We start from the raw sequence: 20,620 nt of genomic DNA, 5'->3' as shown, positions 1-20,620 counted from the left end.
TTCAACAGGACTCAAGTGTGGCGGGCCCTACAGGAAGTTCACAGTACTGCTCTTTCGCAGTGCACACTTGCGGATGACAACACACTGCTAATGAGCACATCACTTCATTCCTATTCCCTTGGGGAACAGCTCGGATTCGTGAGTTGTCCATGGTGTCTTTCTCCGCAAGGCTGTGACAAGAGATGATATGCTGATACTGGGGTGTATGGTCAGAAGTACTTGAGGCATGGGCAGTGTCACAGTCCGTCTTCTCATGCCAACCCATACAGTAGGATGGGTGACATCAGTGTGAGCTGATGGTGGTGGTGTCCCTGCAGTTGGTGGCTGAGGTGGAGGAGATGGTTCTGGTGTGGTTGGTGGCTGCATCTGTTCTAGTAATGGTATTGGAGAAGCTGTACAGGTTCATCCACCGGTGACGGGGGGTCCCTCATATGTTGTGGCAGGGACCCAGTCGCAACAGGTGATACGTCAAGCGACACAAACTGATGTGGCGACATTAGTGTCCCGGCCAGGGTTGCCCAGACACCCATATGCAGGTGCAACTGGTCATAATGACATGCACAGAGACCCTCCTCCATACGGACGTCACAGAGACAGTCGCCGCAGCATCAGGAGATGACAGAGGGTCTACATTTTTGGCAAAGACCAAACCCTCATGCCCAGACAGCTACCCTGGGATGGAAACAGGATTTTGGCTCCACGGGTTGGCATCCCTGGCTGGGCCTCAGGAGGTTCAGGGGTGTCTGGGGTTGATGCCCATGCAGCAATTTGGCAGGGCTGTTGTCACCGAACGGCATGAACTGACAGGAAGACAGAAACTGATCAAAGGCAACGCCAGACAGGGACCGAGTCACACACTTTTTCATTTGCATTTTGAATGTTTTGGCTTCACTGTTGGACTGCCAATGGAAGGGTGGGGTGAAAATGTGGCGAATCACGTGGGATATGGAGAAGGAGGCAAACTCCCATGTCACAAACTGAGGGTCATTATCAAAGACCTATGCTGCTGGAAGTCCTTCGATGGAAAAAAATTTCGATCGGGCTGGCATAGAGGCAGAGGCCAAAATTGATGGGCAGCAAACAACATATGGGAACCAAGAGAATGCATCAATTGCTATTAGCCAGTAGGCCTTAAGGAAGGGCTGGCAAGATGGATGTGGAGACAGCCCCAACCTGCGAATGCTGTGGTCATGGAGACAACATTGCACACAGGGCAGCTTGCTATGATCCACATTGAGAACATGCCATAACCTATAAGTGATGTTGCTTCCAAATCAGGCCAAAAACATGACAAAAGGTTAACGCCCAGGTGTGTGATGACCCCGTCTCCTCGACCGATGTAGGACGCGGAAGAGCCACGACATTCTGAAGAAGGGTTTGATAACAGCACTAGATACTTCGAACCCAAGACAAACAATAGAAGACTGACAGAAGTGGCACTTTTCCAAATTGCATTTTAACCCAGCAGCCCGTCACACCGAAAAATGCATACTTAAGTTGTTGAGATGTTCAGCAGAGGAGGAGACAGAGACCATAATATCACAAAGATAGTTGGCACTGCAAGGCACAGACCTTGTGAGTTGTTCGAGAAGCTGTTGAAAAATCACCGGGGTGCTGGCCATGCCAAATGGTGATCACAAGTATTGTTACAAGCCAAAAGACGTGTTAACGACCAAGAGCCTTTGAGAGTCAGGTTCAACAGGAAGCTGCAAAAATGCATTGGAGAGGTCAATCTTGGAAAAATACTGACCACCAGCCCGCTTAGCAAAAAGTTTGCCAGGGCATGGCAACAAATACATGTCAATGATAGATTGAGCATTGACAGAAACTTTGAAATCACTGCAAGGCCTCGTTGACAATGACTAAGAGGGTAGCCCATTCGCTGGATGCAATTGGTTGGACGACCCTAGAGGCCGTGAGGCAGTTGAGCTCCGCCCTGACTTGGTCATGGAGTGCCATCAGCAGCGGGCAAGCCTGAAACAAGCGGGGTGTGGCTGAAGGTTCCCTGGTGATGTGGGCTTTAAAATTATTGGCACAATCCAAGCCTGCAGAAAACAGGGAGGAAAATTCAGAGCATGAAGAGGTGGGTTGTGTATAAGGCACTTGACCAGAGACAAGATTAAGTTAATCAGAAATAGTACACCCAAAAAGCTTAAAGGCATCCAAACCAAACAAATTTTTGGTGTGTGCATTGTTCGCCACCAAAAAAGCGAGTGGACAAATTTATATGTGACTGGGGTTGAGAAACTACCTAATATTGGAATTCTTTGTTTATAGTAGGTGACTAAAGAATGTGACAGTGGTGCTAAAGGGGGAGGACCCAAGTCCACGTGCATCTGCAAGTTGAGTAATCACGTGGCAGCACCAGTGTTGACTTTCATGTGCAAAACCTTCTGATAAACCTTGACGTCAATAAAAAGCTTATTGGGTGCAATGGGGATTGCTTATACACAGTTGACATCCATGTCAGTATCTGCAGTAGGCTGTTGGAATTTTGCATTACAAACAGAGGTAATGTGGCCCATCTTGTTGCACTGGCAGCAAATGGCCCATCACTTAAGACAATATGGCCTACCATGAGTGACAAAACATGACAAGAGGAAGCATGGAGTGCTTGTGTTGTTGTTCGTTACCAGGCTTCCTCTGCTGCTGTTACAGCGACTACTGCAGAGAGTTGGGTCGGACACCGTGATGTTATGCTCACACGGGGACGGCTGCCACCATATCGTCTCCATGTGAACCGTCCAACAAATGGGGGGAAGCAGGTTGAGCTTCTGCAACCTCACACCATGATTAAATTTGAGTTCCTGCAGCCCTCGAAACATCAAATGATTGTGCTGGAGAGGGAGGGCTTTTCACATTGATGGGCCTGCTCATGAACCTCACGATCGGGGGCTATCTGAAAGGCTGCTTCACAAACCATTTGGTCGGTATATTATTCCTTAAGTGCATCAGCAAAAGAATCTTATAGGAAAGTTCTGGTTTCTTGTGACGCTGATAGAACTCAACTCAAGCAGCAAGGACATGCGTCTGTTTACAGTAGTATTTCAAAAGAAGGTCACACATGCCATCAAAAGAGAGTGTAGATGGCTCTTGCAAGGGGACAGCTGGCGGAGGATTTGATACATGCGAGGCGATAACCAAGACAAAAAGAAAGGTAACATCAGTCAATTCAAACACATTTTTTGTAGGCTTCCCACTATTCAACAGACTCATCGTACGCCAGAAACAGAGGGGGATAAACGAGCGTGATAGGATGAACAGGAGGTGCAAGGTGCGATGCAACAGGCGACGTAGGCTGAGACAGACCCAAACTGGCCAAAACAGAGGCAATGTTTGCAACACCTGGGTTTGATTGTACTGTGCTGTGACGAACGCCTCCTGCTAATGATTGAGATGCTGCAATGCCTCTGTAAGAAACCCTTGCTGATCAACCAGCCAGTGTAAAAACTCATCAGTAGCACCATCAGACATAGTAGACACAATGGAGGACCATCACTTGTGTTGTAACTTGGACACACAATACAACTAAGAATGTTAGTACACATTAGACTGTGGCATGTACGCCAATCACCTCAACATACACTGAACACAATAAGATAAGGCAAATATATGTAAGAAGTAATAACTTGATAACTGAGCCTGGGCATAACACTGCAGGGTTTAAATAGGTACTCATCTGAGGCCAACTCTATTGGAAGGTCACAGTATTGCTCTTTCACAGTGCACTCTTGTGGATGACAACACACTGCTAACACATGCGACTTTCAAATGTGCGCACATTACTTCAGAAAGAGTGATCTGCAGAAACAGATGACAAGAGGTGGTTACAACTGCAATAAAAAGCAGTTAAGATCTCCTAAGGTTATACATGAAAAGACATGTATTTGTTCTTACTGAGATTGGTCTGGTTCAGTTGTGATGGTATAAGTGTATCGTATACACTGGAAACATAGATCATTTTTAATGTTCTGTGGAAGACTGAGGTCATTACAGATGAAACACAAGCTTAGAATGGGGAAGGATTAGGAAGGAAATTGGCTCTGTCCTCCTCAAATGAATCATCAGGTATTTGCTTCAAGGAATTTAGGGAACCCACGGACAAACTAAACATGGAATGCTGGATTGGGATTAAAACTCTCATTCATGCTGACAATTGTGTCACCTTGCTCAGTAGAAACAGAAGGGTTCTTTGGTATGAATGGAAGTCAGAGTAGATAACAGGTTTCAGTTTAGCACCATCCATGGGAGCTCAAAACTGTTCTAGTTATTATGAAGAAGAATCTTGTAATGGGAAACCAGTAACAATGAGAAGCTATATAGGCAAGGCACATGCATTATAGAATAACAGAGGCAGAGAGACAGTAAGCAGCAAGCAAGTGAAGTAAGGATTACTGAATAAGAATTTGAGTTGTTATAAACCGCAAATATGGGATGTGTGTGGAGCCACAAAGTTGACTTTGAGTAATGTATTGAGTTTGTCTCCAATCATGAAGGAAACTGAGTGTTAACAGAGTTGAAAAAATAAGAAACTCTCTATACCTATTTACTTCACTTAGTTACTAAAGGTCATATCAAATTGTGACTTGAAAAAGGACAGCAATATATTACTAACAGGCTTCCACTTGTATATTATATGGATATACTGTCTACTTGAAGTGACTGTATTCATAGTTTGAGTGTATATTTTTCATTTCAGGATTTTATGTGATAATGTGCATTGATATTAACCAATGTTTTTATGTGTGAGAAAGGAAGCTTGCATTCGGCATTTCTAATTGGCAACTAATTGTATGAAGTTGCTACAAGATGAAAACTGTAAACAAGAAGCTGCCAACAGAGGAATGTGAAACATAAAGAGCATGTAGTGTTTGAAACAAAACCACATTCAAATGTCACAACACTGCTACACTTATTACAACACTTAGAGAGAGCATTAAGGTCAAGTAATGACCAAATAATATATGACGAGTTCTGGGTCTTTGCCTTGTAAATACACTACTGTGTTTCAGTAATACCTCCACAATGACGGTATACACATTTTGCTACTACATTCACTTAAATCTTCTAGTAAGCTCTTTTGAACTTGAAAAATGTGAAAGGCAACAGGATAATGTTTTTCTTTAGTCTAATGTTTCCTATTATTTTAGTCAATCAAGATAATTATGTACCTTTGAGCCATTAATCTCTTACTACAATTATTTTATTTATCATTTTATTCAGTTACTTGGTACTTTACCAGGAGCACTTGAAAGTGCAGAGCAGAGTTGTCACTAGTGCATCATAGCCAACACACTGAATGCTACTTTTCATTTAACCCTCAGAAAATTGTAAAATCCCCACCTCCCATCCCCGAAAGAGAGACTTGTATCAGCGTATTCCGAAGAACTGTTATTTCGTGCAACATGTTTTAGACTATATGTAGAATGTTTAGGTATACACATTTCCTAATAACAATTCCAAGTATTTTGAATGATGTACTGATGACTCAAAGCACTTCTGGACACACATCCACTAGCATCAGTGGTGTGGACTGAAGACTATATGCAGTCGTAGAAGACAGTTTCAGAGAAGTGAGCGTTTAATAAAATGTAACACAGAAAACAAGTACGTGTGTTAACTTCATCCAGGGTATATACGCGGACAAGGAAAAAAATTTCCCGGATTTCCCGGTTAAAAATATTTTTTCTCCCAGGTGGAAACATATTTTTTCCCTGTTAACTGACAGTATATTTTCTATTGGAACTGTATAACTTATCAATCCATTGAATGATTATGGTTTTATGCAAGGGTGTAGAATTTCCTGATGCTATCGAAAACTAAACACAGGGGGAAAAAAAAACACATTTTGGAAAGACCTTTGATGTGCAGCAAAATGTACGCTGCATATTTTCGTATTACAAAAGTATAAATTCGAATTCCACCAAACATTGCATGTTACTTTCCGAAGCATTGAAACTGAGATTGCGATGCGCTATTGTAAACCAGTCATATTTCACGTCACGTGATCTCGCCAGCTGACGACAGCTGGTAGTCAGAGCTTAGAACACGTGATGTAGTCAGCAAATAGCAACATCACTGTTAAGTAGCGCGAACACACAAACAGAAAAAGTTAATGGTTTAAATTAATATACATAGTGTTGCTAAATGAAACGCAAAGCTTTCACATATAATGTTGGTTTTTTATGCACGTATTACAATTTAAGATATATCAAACAAATGTGCCAGTTAAAATTTTAATAATGACATAAATTTCTGGGCTCGAAATTCATCTAAATGGCTCGTCATCAAAGAGTTGATTTTTAAATGATTGTGAAACGCTCTGTGATTTAAGAAATACATCATACATTCTCGCATATAGTTCCGGTGTAACTGCCAGAATGGTACTTTGATGGTAACGGTTTTCAAACCACCATTCGCACTATTTTCCCACGACCTGTTAGAAATAGGTTCGTTTCTGCAGTTGCTGGAGAGCGCCAGATGACAGGTGTCACCGCGCTTGCGCAGCTACGATGTCATAGGGAGTCCATATGTTCGTACATGTAAAACATTAAAAGATCTTACATTATGTCATAAAAGAAACAAGATATCAGAGGATACTCCAAGAGCATCAGAATTTCTTGACCCATACTAAAATGTGCACATTTAAGGTGCACATTCATATGTCCAGATTCCCAGTGAAGTAGGCCACGACCTGATATTAAGTTTTCAATGTGGTTTTCGGGATGTAAATTTTCATGGAGTACCAGTACTGTGTTATCTCATGTTTGGTTCTTTATTATGGCATAATGCCATACGTGCTAGATGTTGAAAACATGCACTTGAAATGCAGCGAACAGTGCGTGGAATTAAACACTTCGTTTCAAATATATTGTCTGCCTCAGCGGAAAAGATTAATAATAGAAAATTTCTTTAGCAAACCGACAAAAATAACTTCATTGTTCTGCAAGGCAATTAATGCTTGATTGTCAGAAAGGTGGAAATAAAATAAAATCTGCAACTAACACATTTTAGCCCTCTGTAATTATGTGAATGTATTTTAATTCACCTGATAGCACCCAGCCACAGAAATCTGTTTTGTTTTCATTTGATGTGAGAGCAGTAAACGAAGAGGAAACAGCAAAATCACTAAATGTAAACACGGGTAACATGGAGACTACCCACTTCCACACTGTAACTCAGACTGCTCTGCGCATCAGCCCTGGATCTACGATATTTCCTAACCGGGGCAATACCCCACCACTCCCTCGAGCGTTTGAGATAGGACATACATTTAAAAAAAAGAGAGAGAGAGAGAGAGAGAGAGAGAGAAAATCGGATTTTCAAAAATACGCTCATTTTGTAGCGCACATCTTTCTGAAGAGTTTGATGCATAAAACATATGTGTTCAAGGAAATGTAACACACGTTATTTGGTCTTAAGTGTGCCAAAGTGCAGTGCCTCGCCTCCTTACACAGCATTCTTCTATCGCACGTCACTGTACTTCGCTCTGTGGGATTGAAACGTGAATATTTTGTAATGGATGCCATCAAACCATATTCAGGACAGTGGAAATTAAAATGTCCCGTGGTGCCTCTCCTGCTTACAGTCAGCTGGTTTGACAACCTGTCCCTCTTTTTTTTTTATTTATTTATTTTTTTTTTTTAAAAAATAGAACACTTCAGAAAATTTGCACTCTTTATTCCCTATCAGTTAACAACTTGCTGCTTTGTGTGACATAAAATTAAATACAGGATACATAAACCCAGTAAAGACATGAGACAAACAAGACAATACATATTTCTTCAATCCTTAGCTCCTAGTATTTTTTTCTCTCTAATCTTGCTACAGCTTTACATAGCGTGCTTTCCTTTCTGTGTAAGAATCTATTACCTCATCAAAGTTTGTCAAACATTTTGCTACATGAAAAGTCGAAATGTTGTTGTCGAATACTGAAAAAGCTGTTAATACAAATAGGACCCAAGACTGGTGTGGTTTCCCGATCTGATTTTGTCTATTTTGCACTGTCTGCTAGATAAAACAAAATAGGCTTTTCTAATACTGCAACAATTGTAACACACACCAAATAAACGAGACTGTTTTGGCACAAACGGCCTTTTTTGTAACGACAGAATATAATTCACAAAGTACCAATATCAAATACCTATTAGGCCTACTACAAGCAAAAAGCTTTACGGAAGGGAATAGTTTCACACTTCATCCATACACTCCAGTTTCTCAAGCATGAGATCGAAAAGCAGTAGTACGAAACTTTTATACAAACTTGGCATCATCATATTGTTCCATAATTTGTGTGATGTCCCCGTTTCTTCTCCTTCCTCATTCTAGCAAACAGCCTTGTTATCACTAATTCTGTAACTATTCCTGCCAATGTCAAAGCTTATTCGCAGGTTAACTTCACTAACTCTACCAGAATCACTGGTTTAGTTATCCCACAATTATTCTCCAGTTAGGCGTTGTTACATGTTCATACAATGGGTTTTCCGTGCTTCTACCACAATAGAACTTACAGCGTCTGCTAGCCAGGGACTGAACAACCGGCATATACTAGTATAGCAATCTGGCCAAAAATTTTCTGTAAAAATTTCATTTTCTTGGATACACCGAGAATGTAATACATAAGCTTTCTTACCTGTTATTCATTTATTTTCACTCCTGTAGTCTGAATCTATGGATTTCGCTAGTAATTATAACAATGTTCATCATTCGCAAACCCAATCAACCACATAATCAGATAGTGGTTGGCATTCATCCGTTCGGCCTTACTCCGCTCAGCTCGTATAGCCCCTTTTGTCTGTAGGTAAGTTTGTTTCTACATGTGACGAGGATTCCAGAGACAGAGACATTATGTACACTACGCACACATTCACAAATCAACTTATGATTTATTCAGAAATCAACTTAGAATGTGTTCAAAAATGTTCAAAAACCGACAGGAATGCGTTTCAAAGTAATTTGAATAATATATCTAAAAACAAAGATGATGTGACTTACCAAACGAAAGTGCTGGCAGGTCGATAGACACACAAACAAACACAAACATACACACAAAATTTTAGCTTTCGCAACCAACGGTTGCTTCGTCAGGAAAGAGGGAAGGAGAGGGAAAGACGAAAGGATCTTTGTCTTTGAATATATCTGCTTGTGTCTGTATATGTGTGGATGGATGTGTGTGTGTGTGTGCGCGAGTGTATACCCGTCCTTTTTTCCCCCTAAGGTAAGTCTTTCCACTCCCGGGATTGGAATGACTCCTTACCCTCTCCCTTAAAACCCGTCTTTCCCTCTCCTTCCCCCTTTCCTGACGAAGCAACCGTTGGTTGCGAAAGCTAGAAGTTTGTGTGTATGTTTGTGTGTCTATCGACCTGCCAGCACTTTCGTTTGGTATAAGTCACATCATCTTTGCTTTTAGATATATTTTTCCCACGTGGAATGTTTCCCTCTATTATATTCATATCTTTAATTTGAATAATAGATAGATTAACGTGTGCTGGATGCTGGTCGCTTTGTGAAACACGGTTTTCCCCCCCTCAAGAATATGACCCCCCCCCCCTTTAGATCTGGGCCTGCTGCGCATGCATGCATGCATGAATCTGGCAGCTTGGGTGCTCCAGTAAAATTTTTCCCAGTAGCATCTAGCTGCCTGCTGCAACTGCTTACAGAATCAACAGCCACGTTTCTGTAGCCAGAAGCAGGAGAAGGCACTACTCAACTGCACATGCGCATGATCCCACTTGTAACTGCTAAAACAAATCTAATGTAAACAGTTGTGACGTCACGCTCATCGAAGGCAATTTGTTGTTATGAAGCATTGCATAGTCTTCCTAAAGCCTTTGACATATTTTGCTGTTGGCAGATGCCTGTATGAGCACTGTGTTCTGTTGCTGTATATGGCACATTTCCTTTGCAATTTAAGTTTTATTTTCATTTTTTCTATCATTCATGTTTTATCGCTGCAGTATTATTCTGCAGTAGCGGGATACAGTAATATCCTTTGTTGGAGTATTGGTTCTTACCAGTCAAAATTACAAAAATTTAACTGGAAAAAAAAAAGAATGAAAATTTCCCAGAATTCTAAAAAATTCTCGGGTTTTTCCCAGACGAAAAAATTCCCAGGTTTTTCCCGGATCTCTCGGTTGTCCTGCGTCGTATACACCCTGTCATCATGAGACATACTTCATAGCTATCCAGTACCCCCTAATGTCTCATCTGCCTCAGAACATCCTCATAGTGTGAACTTAACAAAAGACAATCTGTGCTCATTTCTATACAGCCTTGACACATTTCCAGTTCATTTTATTTTGTGTGTGGTGGTGGTGGTGGTGGTGGTAGTGGTTAGTGTTTAACGTCCCGTCGACAACGAGGTCATTAGAGACGGAGCGCAAGCTCGGGTTAGGGAAGGATTGGGAAGGAAATCGGCCGTGCCCTTTCAAAGGAACCATCCCGGCATTTGCCTGAAACGATTTAGGGAAATCACGGAAAACCTAAATCAGGATGGCCGGAGACGGGATTGAACCGTCGTCCTCCCGAATGTGAGTCCAGTGTGCTAACCACTGCGCCACCTCGCTCGGTATTTTGTGTGTAATGAGCCAGATGTTGACCTACACTTCTCCGATGAGACTATACAGGATGAAAAATATTTAAACCGACAAACGCTGGGAGGTTGTAGGGGACATCAAAACAAATATTTTTCCCTAATGTCAATTTTTCCTATGAGGCGTATTTAAACCGGTAGAGGAAGATTTCTCTGGCGGCAAATTAATTAAACCAACAAACACTTTTCCATTTTTTTATGACCAAGAGACAAAACATTAACACAACCCAATTTCAATTACAGTAGATTTTCAAAAATGCCTCCACTGACACGTAAACAAAGGTTACACAGTCGGTTCATGATCTGTCTGACACGGACAAAAACCCCAGGAGTATCCTGAATTGTTCCTGCTGCTGCTACTATTCGGGCAACCAGATCCTCTTCTGATGCAACAGGAGTTGCGTAAACAAGGTTGTGCATCTCTCCCCACACAAAAAAGTCCCATGGGGACATATCTAGAGATCGAGCAGGCCATAGTACAGGACCATCTCTGCCAATCCACGTTACTGGGAACCGTCGGTCTAGGAATCGACGCACACGACGACTGAAATGTGGCGGCGCCCCGTCATGTTGGAACCACATGCGTTGTCTTGTAGGGAGCTGGACGTCTTCCAGCAATTCTGGCGATGGTCTGGCGAGAAAATTGTAATAGTGCCTGCCATTTAATGGCCTAGGTAGCAGATGCGGCCCAATTAAACAATCCCCAACAACACGGACACACACATTAATGAAGAACCGCACTTGATGAGCACTAGTAACTGTAGCATGTGGGTTATCCTCACTCCAACCATGCGAATTGTACATGTTGAAGACCCCATCACGCCCGAACGTTGCTTCATTGGTAAACAACACAGAAGATGGAAATGTAGGATGCATTTCACACTGTTCCAGGTACCACTGCGAAAACTGTCCTCTGGGTGGATAATCAACTGGTTCCAGGTTGTGGACACGCTGTAAGTGAAATGGACCTAACAATTGCTCTCGGATTGTTCTTACATTCGTCTGATTCGTCCCCATGTTACGTGCAATTGTACGAGTGCTGATTGAAGGATCCCGCTCTACATGCTGCAAGACAGCTTTCTCAAATTGCAGCGTTCTTACCATGCGACGGCGTCCCTATCCAGGTAATATGCTGAATGACCCGGTCTCACGCAGATGTCGGTGCACAGCAGCCAAGGTCGTATGATGCGGGATACGGCGATTAGGATATTATTGAAACTTCATGGCAGATTAAAACTGTGTGCCCGACCGAGACTCGAACTCGGGACCTTTGCCTTTCGCGGGCAAGTGCTCTACCAACTGAGCTACCGAAGCACGACTCACGCCCGGTACTCACAGCTTTACTTCTGCCAGTACCTCGTCTCCTACCTTCCAAACTTTACAGAAGCTCTCCTGCGAACCTTGCAGAACTAGCACTCCTGAAAGAAAGGATATGCGGAGACATGGCTTAGCCACAGCCTTTCTTTCAGGAGTGCTAGTTCTGCAAGGTTCGCAGGAGAGCTTCTGTAAAGTTTGGAAGGTAGGAGACGAGGTACTGGCACAAGTAAAGCTGTGAGTACTGGGCGTGAGTCGTGCTTCGGTAGCTCAGTTGGTAGAGCACTTGCCCGCGAAAGGCAAAGGTCCCGAGTTCGAGTCTCGGTCGGGCACACAGTTTTAATCTGCCAGGAAGTTTCATATCAGCACACACTCCGCTGCAGAGTGAAAATCTCATTCTGGAAACATCCCCCAGGCTGTGGCTAAGCCATGTCTCCGCTTATCCTTTCTTTCAGGAGTGCTAGTTCTGCAAGGTTCGCAGGAGAGCTTCTGTAAAGTTTGGAAGGTAGGAGACGAGGTACTGGCAGAAGTAAAGCTGTGAGTACCGGGCGTGAGTCGTGCTTCGGTAGCTCAGTTGGTAGAGCACTTGCCCGCGAAAGGCAAAGGTCCCGAGTTCGAGTCTCGGTCAGGCACACAGTTTTAATCTACCAGGAAGTTTCATATCAGCGCACACTCCGCTGCAGAGTGAAAATCTCATTCAGGATATTGTTGTTGATAAACCTGCTGTGAAGCTCATCCGTTGTGGTGCACTACGTAGTATGCACCAACCATATTAGTGTACTCACTCCAGATGTATCATGCCATTAGTAAACAGAGACAATGCACTACTACACTGGTGGACAGCAGTTGCCTACAACTGAAGATTGTAATACGGCCTCTAACAAATGAAGAGTGTAATACGGCCTCCACCGGTTTAAATAATCCTCATAGGAAAAAATGACATTAGGGAAAAATATTTGTTTTGATGTTCCCTACAACCTCTCAGAGTTTGTTGGTTTAAATACTTTCCACACTGTATTAAACCAGTCAACTAACAACAAGAGCACCTCTCTGATGTACACCAGCACTTCATCACATCCCAGCTTTGTCTCTTAGGAACATGTTAACTAGTATGACAAGCAGTTCCCCCTCTACATGTACCCTCAAAGAGATCTCTCAGGTTATATGCTCTGATGCTACAACTACCCCTACATACAAGAGGGATTCAAATGAAAACCTTATCAGTGCAATAAAGTTCCTCAAAGTATTACTATCAATTGGGTAATTGGCAGGAGTTACCCTCATGTTTTGACAAATGACCAACAAATAGCAGTTTGTTGTTGCATCCCATACAGAGAAACTGTGTTAGTGTGAAGTTGGCTGCCCCACTGCTGCCTTGCACCACGTTAGAACAGTAATCTGTGCTAAGTTTTTTGAGTAGTGAAACTGCATCACAGGATAAAAGCGCAGTACCACATGATTCATGTGTGTCCCCGCAACAAGCACACACATGATGCAGAAAGTTTAAAACAGGTATAACTTCTGTGGAAAATGCTGTGAGTTGCACTATGTATTTCAAGTGACAAGGTTCCAAGACATGTTTCACTCATCACATAATTGTAAACATTGGTATGAAAATGCACTTTTACTATGAAATGTGGATTTTAACAGCTGACAATCATCAAAGGAATGCTACATATGAAGACATATTTTTTCTTGTGACAAACTTGTAATTTTATTTTTGACGAACTTGTGTGGAATGTGCAATATACTCTATATTAAAATGTTAACATGACATGAGTAATGAATGCACACTGGAACATGACAAAAGTTTTCAAAGATCTGAAGATGACGGTCTTACCTGTCAAAAGTGATCAATAAAAAATAGTTATGAACAAAAACTTGGCTACAAAGAGTTTGTTTAAAGTATATACAGATCACTCCTCCTCATTTCTGATTATGAGAAACATCAATTAAATTTTCATCAATTTACACAGCACAGAACTTGACATTTTCTACTCTGTTTATTACTTCTTGTTGGTACACTATGTTAATAGGAAGTGAGATATTTTTGACAGCACAGAACTGGATGTAAAACTACATTCATGGCTTAGAATTAATGGCTAAGATCATGGCTAATGAATTAAACAGCTTCAAAGTTTATGTTGTTGTGGTGAAAGTGAGGCACTCCACTAAAATGTGTTCAATTGATAAAGGGGCACACAAACTGCAATAGGGTGGAGTAGATTGCTTAATAATAAATTAATGGATCACTCTAGTTTGGCAGATGCTGAATAAGCGAAGAATTGCAGTTCCTGACAGGGTGTTCTATATGAACAAGCTGTAGAATCTTGTCTGGTACACAGTACTCCCCATTTGATGATCATAAGGACAAGTTTAATGTCCAGTCAATGACTCACCTTCATGCCAGATCCGACTAAAAAATGCAAGAATGTGTATTTTAAGGATAAACGATATAGCATCTTGTTTATGTGATCAGACTCTGTCGCTCTGTCTGTCCCAATATGCTGAAGAGTTCCTATTTGTTGTATTGGTCATATACGCTTCCATGAGTTTGAAAGCTGAAGGACAGGTAAAAACACTCTGCTCATCTTTTGTGAAGTGGGAGGCAGAAGAGTAACTTTCAGCAGCTGCAGTGTGGGAAAAGTGTGTTACTGTGTTGCTAGTTGTTCAGCAACAATGGTAGGGTCAGACTGAATTATGTCATTCTGACAGATGACCAAAATATTGGATGATGACTAGTGCACATAAATATTGCTCAGTTTGTCCCATACGTGAGAGGGCCTGGTTAGAGTCTCAATAGTGGTCTTTCCCAGAACTTCTTTTTTTAGTTTTTAATTAGACAGTGTACTCTAGTTTATGGTCTTTTCGAAGGCGATCCCTTGATGGGTGTCATTTATGTTGCTCAAGTGCTCATTGTAATCTTTAATAGACAGGGCTATTTCATGGCTCCATCATGCTATAGGTTTCCAGTGGTAGGGACTTGAGATAAGAGGGAGGATTCTGACATTTGGAATATGACAGTAATGTTACATCAAAATGTAACTTCACGTCTACCTTGGGAAAGGAGATTATGGTTTAAGGAAATGCCAATCGACATTCTTTAAATTCCAGCAGGGAGGATGCTCTGATAGGTATCGATGTGTCACAGAAAAAACAATTGGAAACATATTGCTGTAACATAAATAATCATGCACCTTCCAATAACCAGACAACAGAAATCTAAACCAGACAAGAGAAATCTAGGGCAACTAATAGCCAAGAAGACGCTGTAACCTGGGCTAAAAATGCATGAGAAATCCAAAGTTTAACACACACACAATATATGTTCTATAAAATTATGAGACAGAATTGCCAGCCAACAGTTATCTTCGGCAAAAATGTCAGCCCTGCTAATAGATACATATAAAATATATGTAGAGCCCAGCAATTCTGTCTCATAATTTAATAGATTTTGCAAGAGGATTTTTCTTTTGCCACAAAATATCTCTTCTGGTAGATTGCTTTTCAGAGAAATTTTGGCACTATGTGGTCAGTTGGCACATTGTAGCCATACAACTGTGCGTGCGTGTGTGTGTGTGTGTGTGTGTGTGTGTGTGTGTGTGTGTGTGAGTAAAGTTTTCAGTCTAGTTTATATGCCTTTGAACAACTCGACACTTCCTCCCCTATTCAGTGAGTTGTTAACTTTACCCGTCATGTTTTTTTCAGTATTTATTAATTATTAATTTATATTTATAAATGTAACAATGACTTGTGTTGCAGACTTCTTTGTTGAAGAGGGAGAGAGGGGTAGAAAGGGGAGCAGACAACAAGTTAAAAGAAGATTGTCAATTGTAATTTCAATGCAAAGTTTACCTGAGCAGTAGCAGCTACACTGTTCTGACAATTGTTAATAATAGTGACGCTTGTATTAGGGCGTCGGGTAGTGACAGCAGATGTAACTGGAGGTGGTGGACTAGCTGCCACATTTCCTGAGCCGCTGAGACAGGATCGGCCACTGGAGACTGCTGTTGTTGCCAGTCGTGTCCCTGACTGACTCAGCAGACAAACATTGTTATTCCCACCTGGAATAAACAATAGTTTTGTCTTACATAGACACATAATGCACAAATTTAAGGAAATTATACCAGCACACTAATATACAGGTTGGGAGAGGGGGGGGGGGGGGGAGGAAGCTACAAGAAAACAGCAATACTAAGAGGGCACAAAAAGTGTGGTGGCAGGAAGAACAGGACCTCTGGTTAGGTGAGTACATGAGTACACATCCATAAGTACAAAATCATTTGAGGGTAATGCCCCAGTTAGTCTAATAATGAATAAGAAAATATGAATATGGGTTAGAATCTCAGCAATTACAAAAAGGACAGACTGATACTCACATCAAAGATGTGAATTGTAGACAAGCATAACAAAAAAACACGCATACATATTCGCACACCTCATGCGCACACGACCGCTATCATGGGCATCTCTGACTGGAATGTGAATCCAGACAAGAAAGTAAAATACACACACACACACACACACTCACACACACACACACACACCTTCACATAAACAGCACACGACATGCGCACACAACCGGTATCTCTGGCACTTTAGCTGGACTGTTATTACCAACAGCCTAATGAATGTATTATCGTAGCCAACATCCACCACATTAATATAAGTTCATATGCCAACTAGACTCACAGATTAAAAGAATGTATGAAGTGATAAAAGTAATTATTCGTCTAGTATATGGAGACAAATATTTAACTGTGATATGCACCTGAAAATCAATAGCAAGAAAAGTATGATAAATAAAAATAGCAGTAGTAAATGGACTGGGAAAAAGGAATGAAAGGGGAAGCCACCTCATAGAATTCTGCACAGAGCATAATTTAATCATCCCGGGCACTTGCTTTAAGAATCATGAGAGAATGATGTATGCATGGAAGAGACTAGGAGACACCAGAAGTTTTCAGAGAGACTATGTAATGGTAGGACACAGATTTTGAAGCCAGATTTTGAACTGAAAATCATTTTCAGGGGCAGATGTGGACTTTGGTGACAATAGGTTGATTATGAAGTGCAGAATAAAACAGAGAGGACTGTTAAAGCCTAGGAAATAAAGGAGATGGGATTTGGATAAACTGAAAGAATGTATCGTATTGAGAATGCTCTTGTGATGATCGGAAAAGTGGCAGAAGAAGGAGGATATATGAAGAAGGAAATGAAGAACGACTTACTAGAGGCGGTGAGTGAAATAAGAAAATGCTTAGAATCTTTGAAAAACGAAACAAAAGCAAATAAGGTGGAGAATAGGAATCCTACAAGAGAGGTTAGGAACATCCAACAAGAGGAGACGAGTGGGGGAGAAGACAGCTGCACTGGTGGACAACTAGCGACATCTATTGGAGAAACTCAGGAAACAGCACATAGCGGAAAGTGGCCTGCTGGGCACCTAGCGACATCTATTGGCGAAACGCAGGAAACAGCACATAGCAGACAGAGACAGACAGAAGAGACACCTACAGGATCTGAGAAGAACTTCAACAGAGACATCGGTGTGGGTAGCTTTCTGGAAAAAGCAAAAAAAGACAGAAATGGGAGAACTGAGGCATAAAGTGGAGGAGATAACTGATTTCCCAAAAACCAACTAGGGATATTAATACAAGAACAAATAAAGAAAACTCTAGAAAAGGAAAGCCACCTAGACGCAGAGAAAACCAAAACTGATGGAAACAACATACAAACTAAATACAACAACAAAGTTAAACCAGTGGGAACGACAATATACAGAAATCCTCTGCTCCAGCAACAAAATCAGCTACAGGTCCAAATCAATGCAGATGAGCTACATAATAAAACCCAAAATCAGGTTAATGAACTAGAGGAACCGACTTGGAGTACTGTGGCAGGGAGGAGCTGGTACAGTAGGAACCAGAGTAATTATCAAACCATAATGGGTACAAAAAAAGACGAAGAAATGCAAGCAGCAGAAACAACAGCATGGCTATACATCGGTAACTTAAAGAGAACCACCACAACTGCTACAGTAGTGAAATACCTTAACAAGAACGGAATACTGGGACAACTAGAATGTGAAGAACTGCGCACACTGGGCGACAAAAAAGCTTTCAAAGTAGGCATTTCGTTTGAAAAGCTACAAATCACACAAGAACCAGAATTCTGGCCAGAAAACATAAAAGTACGTCGATTTCGTATTCCAAGACGATCAATGGAAGACGGAGCAGAGCTCAACTAAACTAAGAAGAAAACCAGAAGAGCGAGAAATAAAAGCAGTCTTGTGGAATACAGAGGGAGTAAAAAGTGCTCTTAACCTAACACCAACAGACATTCTGCAAAACTCGGATCTTGCAATTCTAACAGAAACCTTCCTGATAGACAGCTGGCAACATAAAGATTTCTATAATTATCACCTAATGACAAAGAAGGGAGAAAGAGGACGACCCATGGGAGGAATATCTATCCTACAAAAACCCTGGATGACGCCCACCAAAAAAAGCATAAAACAAGAAAATAGTATGCTAGTAGAAGTGGCAAACATAAATATAATTGCAGCCTATTTTAAACCGCACACAAATGCTGTAGAAATAATTGACGAAATAGTCACGCTCTTCAAACAATGCGACAGCCAACCCACCATTATTACAGGAAATCTCAACTGCAGAATAGACACAGAAAACTATAAAACAAAACTAGTCATTGAAACCCTAAAAGAAGATGGTTTCACCCTACTTAACGATAGACAGATACCTACATACATATGCTACAATGGGAAAAGCACCATTGATATCGCATGAACAAGATGAGACATAGAAGGAAGTATTCAACCAATATGGCATGACTCCATTACTCCTATACGAAAGCACATTCCAATGAAGATAAAAATAAATATCGTCACTTCACCGCCAGCAAGAAAGACCCACCAAATCACACAAAGAAAAATTGATATAGAAAAATTAACAAACCAGCAAGAACAATTAACACAAATAGAAACTTTCATAGAGGAAGGAGACCTTGAAAAAGCAACAGACCAAATAGAAGACCTCCTAAAAAATTCAGTGATACAAACAATCCCCAAAACAAGGACGGCCAAAAGATGGTTTGATGCTGAATGCTACAGCAAAAGGAACACTGTTCTAAGAACCCTCCACAGACTAAGAAACCAGCATGATGAGGAAACATACAAACTGTACGCAGAAGAGAGGAGAATCTACAAAAAACTAATAGAAGAGAAGAAAAAACAATACACAGAAAGAGAGGCAAAAAGAGAAGTGGACGAAGCAGACAAAGATCCATACATAGCAGCAAGACCAAGAAAATGGCTCATACACCAAATATAGACCTGAAGGAATGGGAAGACCACTTCAGTAAGATACTGAACAAACGAGAACTCAAAACACCCCCCCCCCCCCCCCAAGAAAGAGAAACAACATCAAACTAAGGAAAAAGACAATACATGGGAACCCCTAAATGAAGAAGACGTGAAAGAAGTAATAAAAGCACTGAAGAACAAGAAAGCAGCAGGACCCGATAATATATATAATGAACATATAAAAGACGCAAAAGAAGCCCTCCAACGCATATGCACCAAACCGTTTAACAAATGCCTGGAACTTGGAAAAATTCCGACACAATGGAGACACTCGACAATAAAAGTTCTCTACAAAGGTAGAGGAGACCCAATGGACCCAAACAAGTACAGAGGCATAGCCCTGGAGAATACTCAGTTCAAGATGTTTTCAAAGATAATAACACAAAAAATCCAAGCCTCTGTGGACAGTCATCTCCCAGAATGAAAAATGGGTTTCAGATCTGGAAGATCAACACTTACGGCAGTCAGGCTTCTTCTAAACAACATCGATGAAGTGCTACAAAAGAAACAAATGTTCTACACAGTGTTCATAGACTTTACCAAAGCCTTTGACCTATTGGAAAGAGAGCTCATAGTCCGAAAACTGGAAAACACAATGGGAGAAGATAGCGTATGGGCAAGAATAATCAAGTCAATCCTCGAATACAACTTAATTACAATATCAGACAACCTCTCTTTTTCGAACCCCATTCTGCAATCGAACGGAGTCTTACAGGGTGACCCAATGAGCCCTTTGCTGTACATTCTTGCCACTGAAGAAGTACTCCGAATTGGAGAAAATGAAGAAGTTGTGTATGTATTGCATACACTGACGACATAGCTGTAGGTTCAACAGATATACAGAAGCTGCAGAGAATCATTGAGAAAATAGACAGATGGTGCAGTGAACACAAACTACACATAAACATAATAAAGACAGAAATGGTAATTTTCAGAAAAGGAGGCAAAACACCCAAGAATGCGGAAATCAGTATCAGAGGACAAAAAATAAAAATCTCATCAGACTTTAAATACCTAGGAGTGACATTGCAACCAACAGCCAAATGCTTCACAAAACATACAACAGAACGTGCAGCCCAAGCAATAATAGCAATACAGGACATCAAAAACATCCGCCTACTCAGTCTAGAAACTGCCATGAAATTATTCAACACAAAAATCTTGTCAATCCTGGCCTATGGGATGGAGGTTATATGGGACCACCTGACACAAAACAATCTAGAAACACTAGAAAAGGTAAAATCGACCTATCTAAAAAGAGCACTAGGTCTCTCAAAGACAACAATATCTAGACTAGTGTACCTGCTAGCGAGAGAGACATTCCTAATTGA

The 20,620-nt window shown here is 41.3% G+C and overlaps 1 protein-coding gene across 5 annotated transcripts in view; it reads right to left on the bottom strand.

Moving 5' to 3' along the window:
- LOC126253367 (protein melted) overlaps positions 1-20,620 on the bottom strand; it is a 253,424-nt gene that overhangs the window by 99,071 nt on the left and 133,733 nt on the right. For all 5 annotated transcript variants that reach the window (XM_049954643.1, XM_049954641.1, XM_049954645.1 and 2 more), the window contains one exon: positions 15,761-15,969. In XM_049954643.1, coding sequence (XP_049810600.1) covers positions 15,761-15,969 — 209 coding nt within the window. The remainder of the gene's footprint in view (positions 1-15,760; positions 15,970-20,620) is intronic.

The sequence above is a fragment of the Schistocerca nitens genome, chromosome 4, assembly GCF_023898315.1.
Source record: "Schistocerca nitens isolate TAMUIC-IGC-003100 chromosome 4, iqSchNite1.1, whole genome shotgun sequence".
Taxonomy (NCBI): domain Eukaryota; kingdom Metazoa; phylum Arthropoda; class Insecta; order Orthoptera; family Acrididae; genus Schistocerca; species Schistocerca nitens.
The sequence above is the reverse complement of the archived record's forward strand: the minus strand, read 5'-3'. Positions and strand labels throughout refer to the sequence as shown.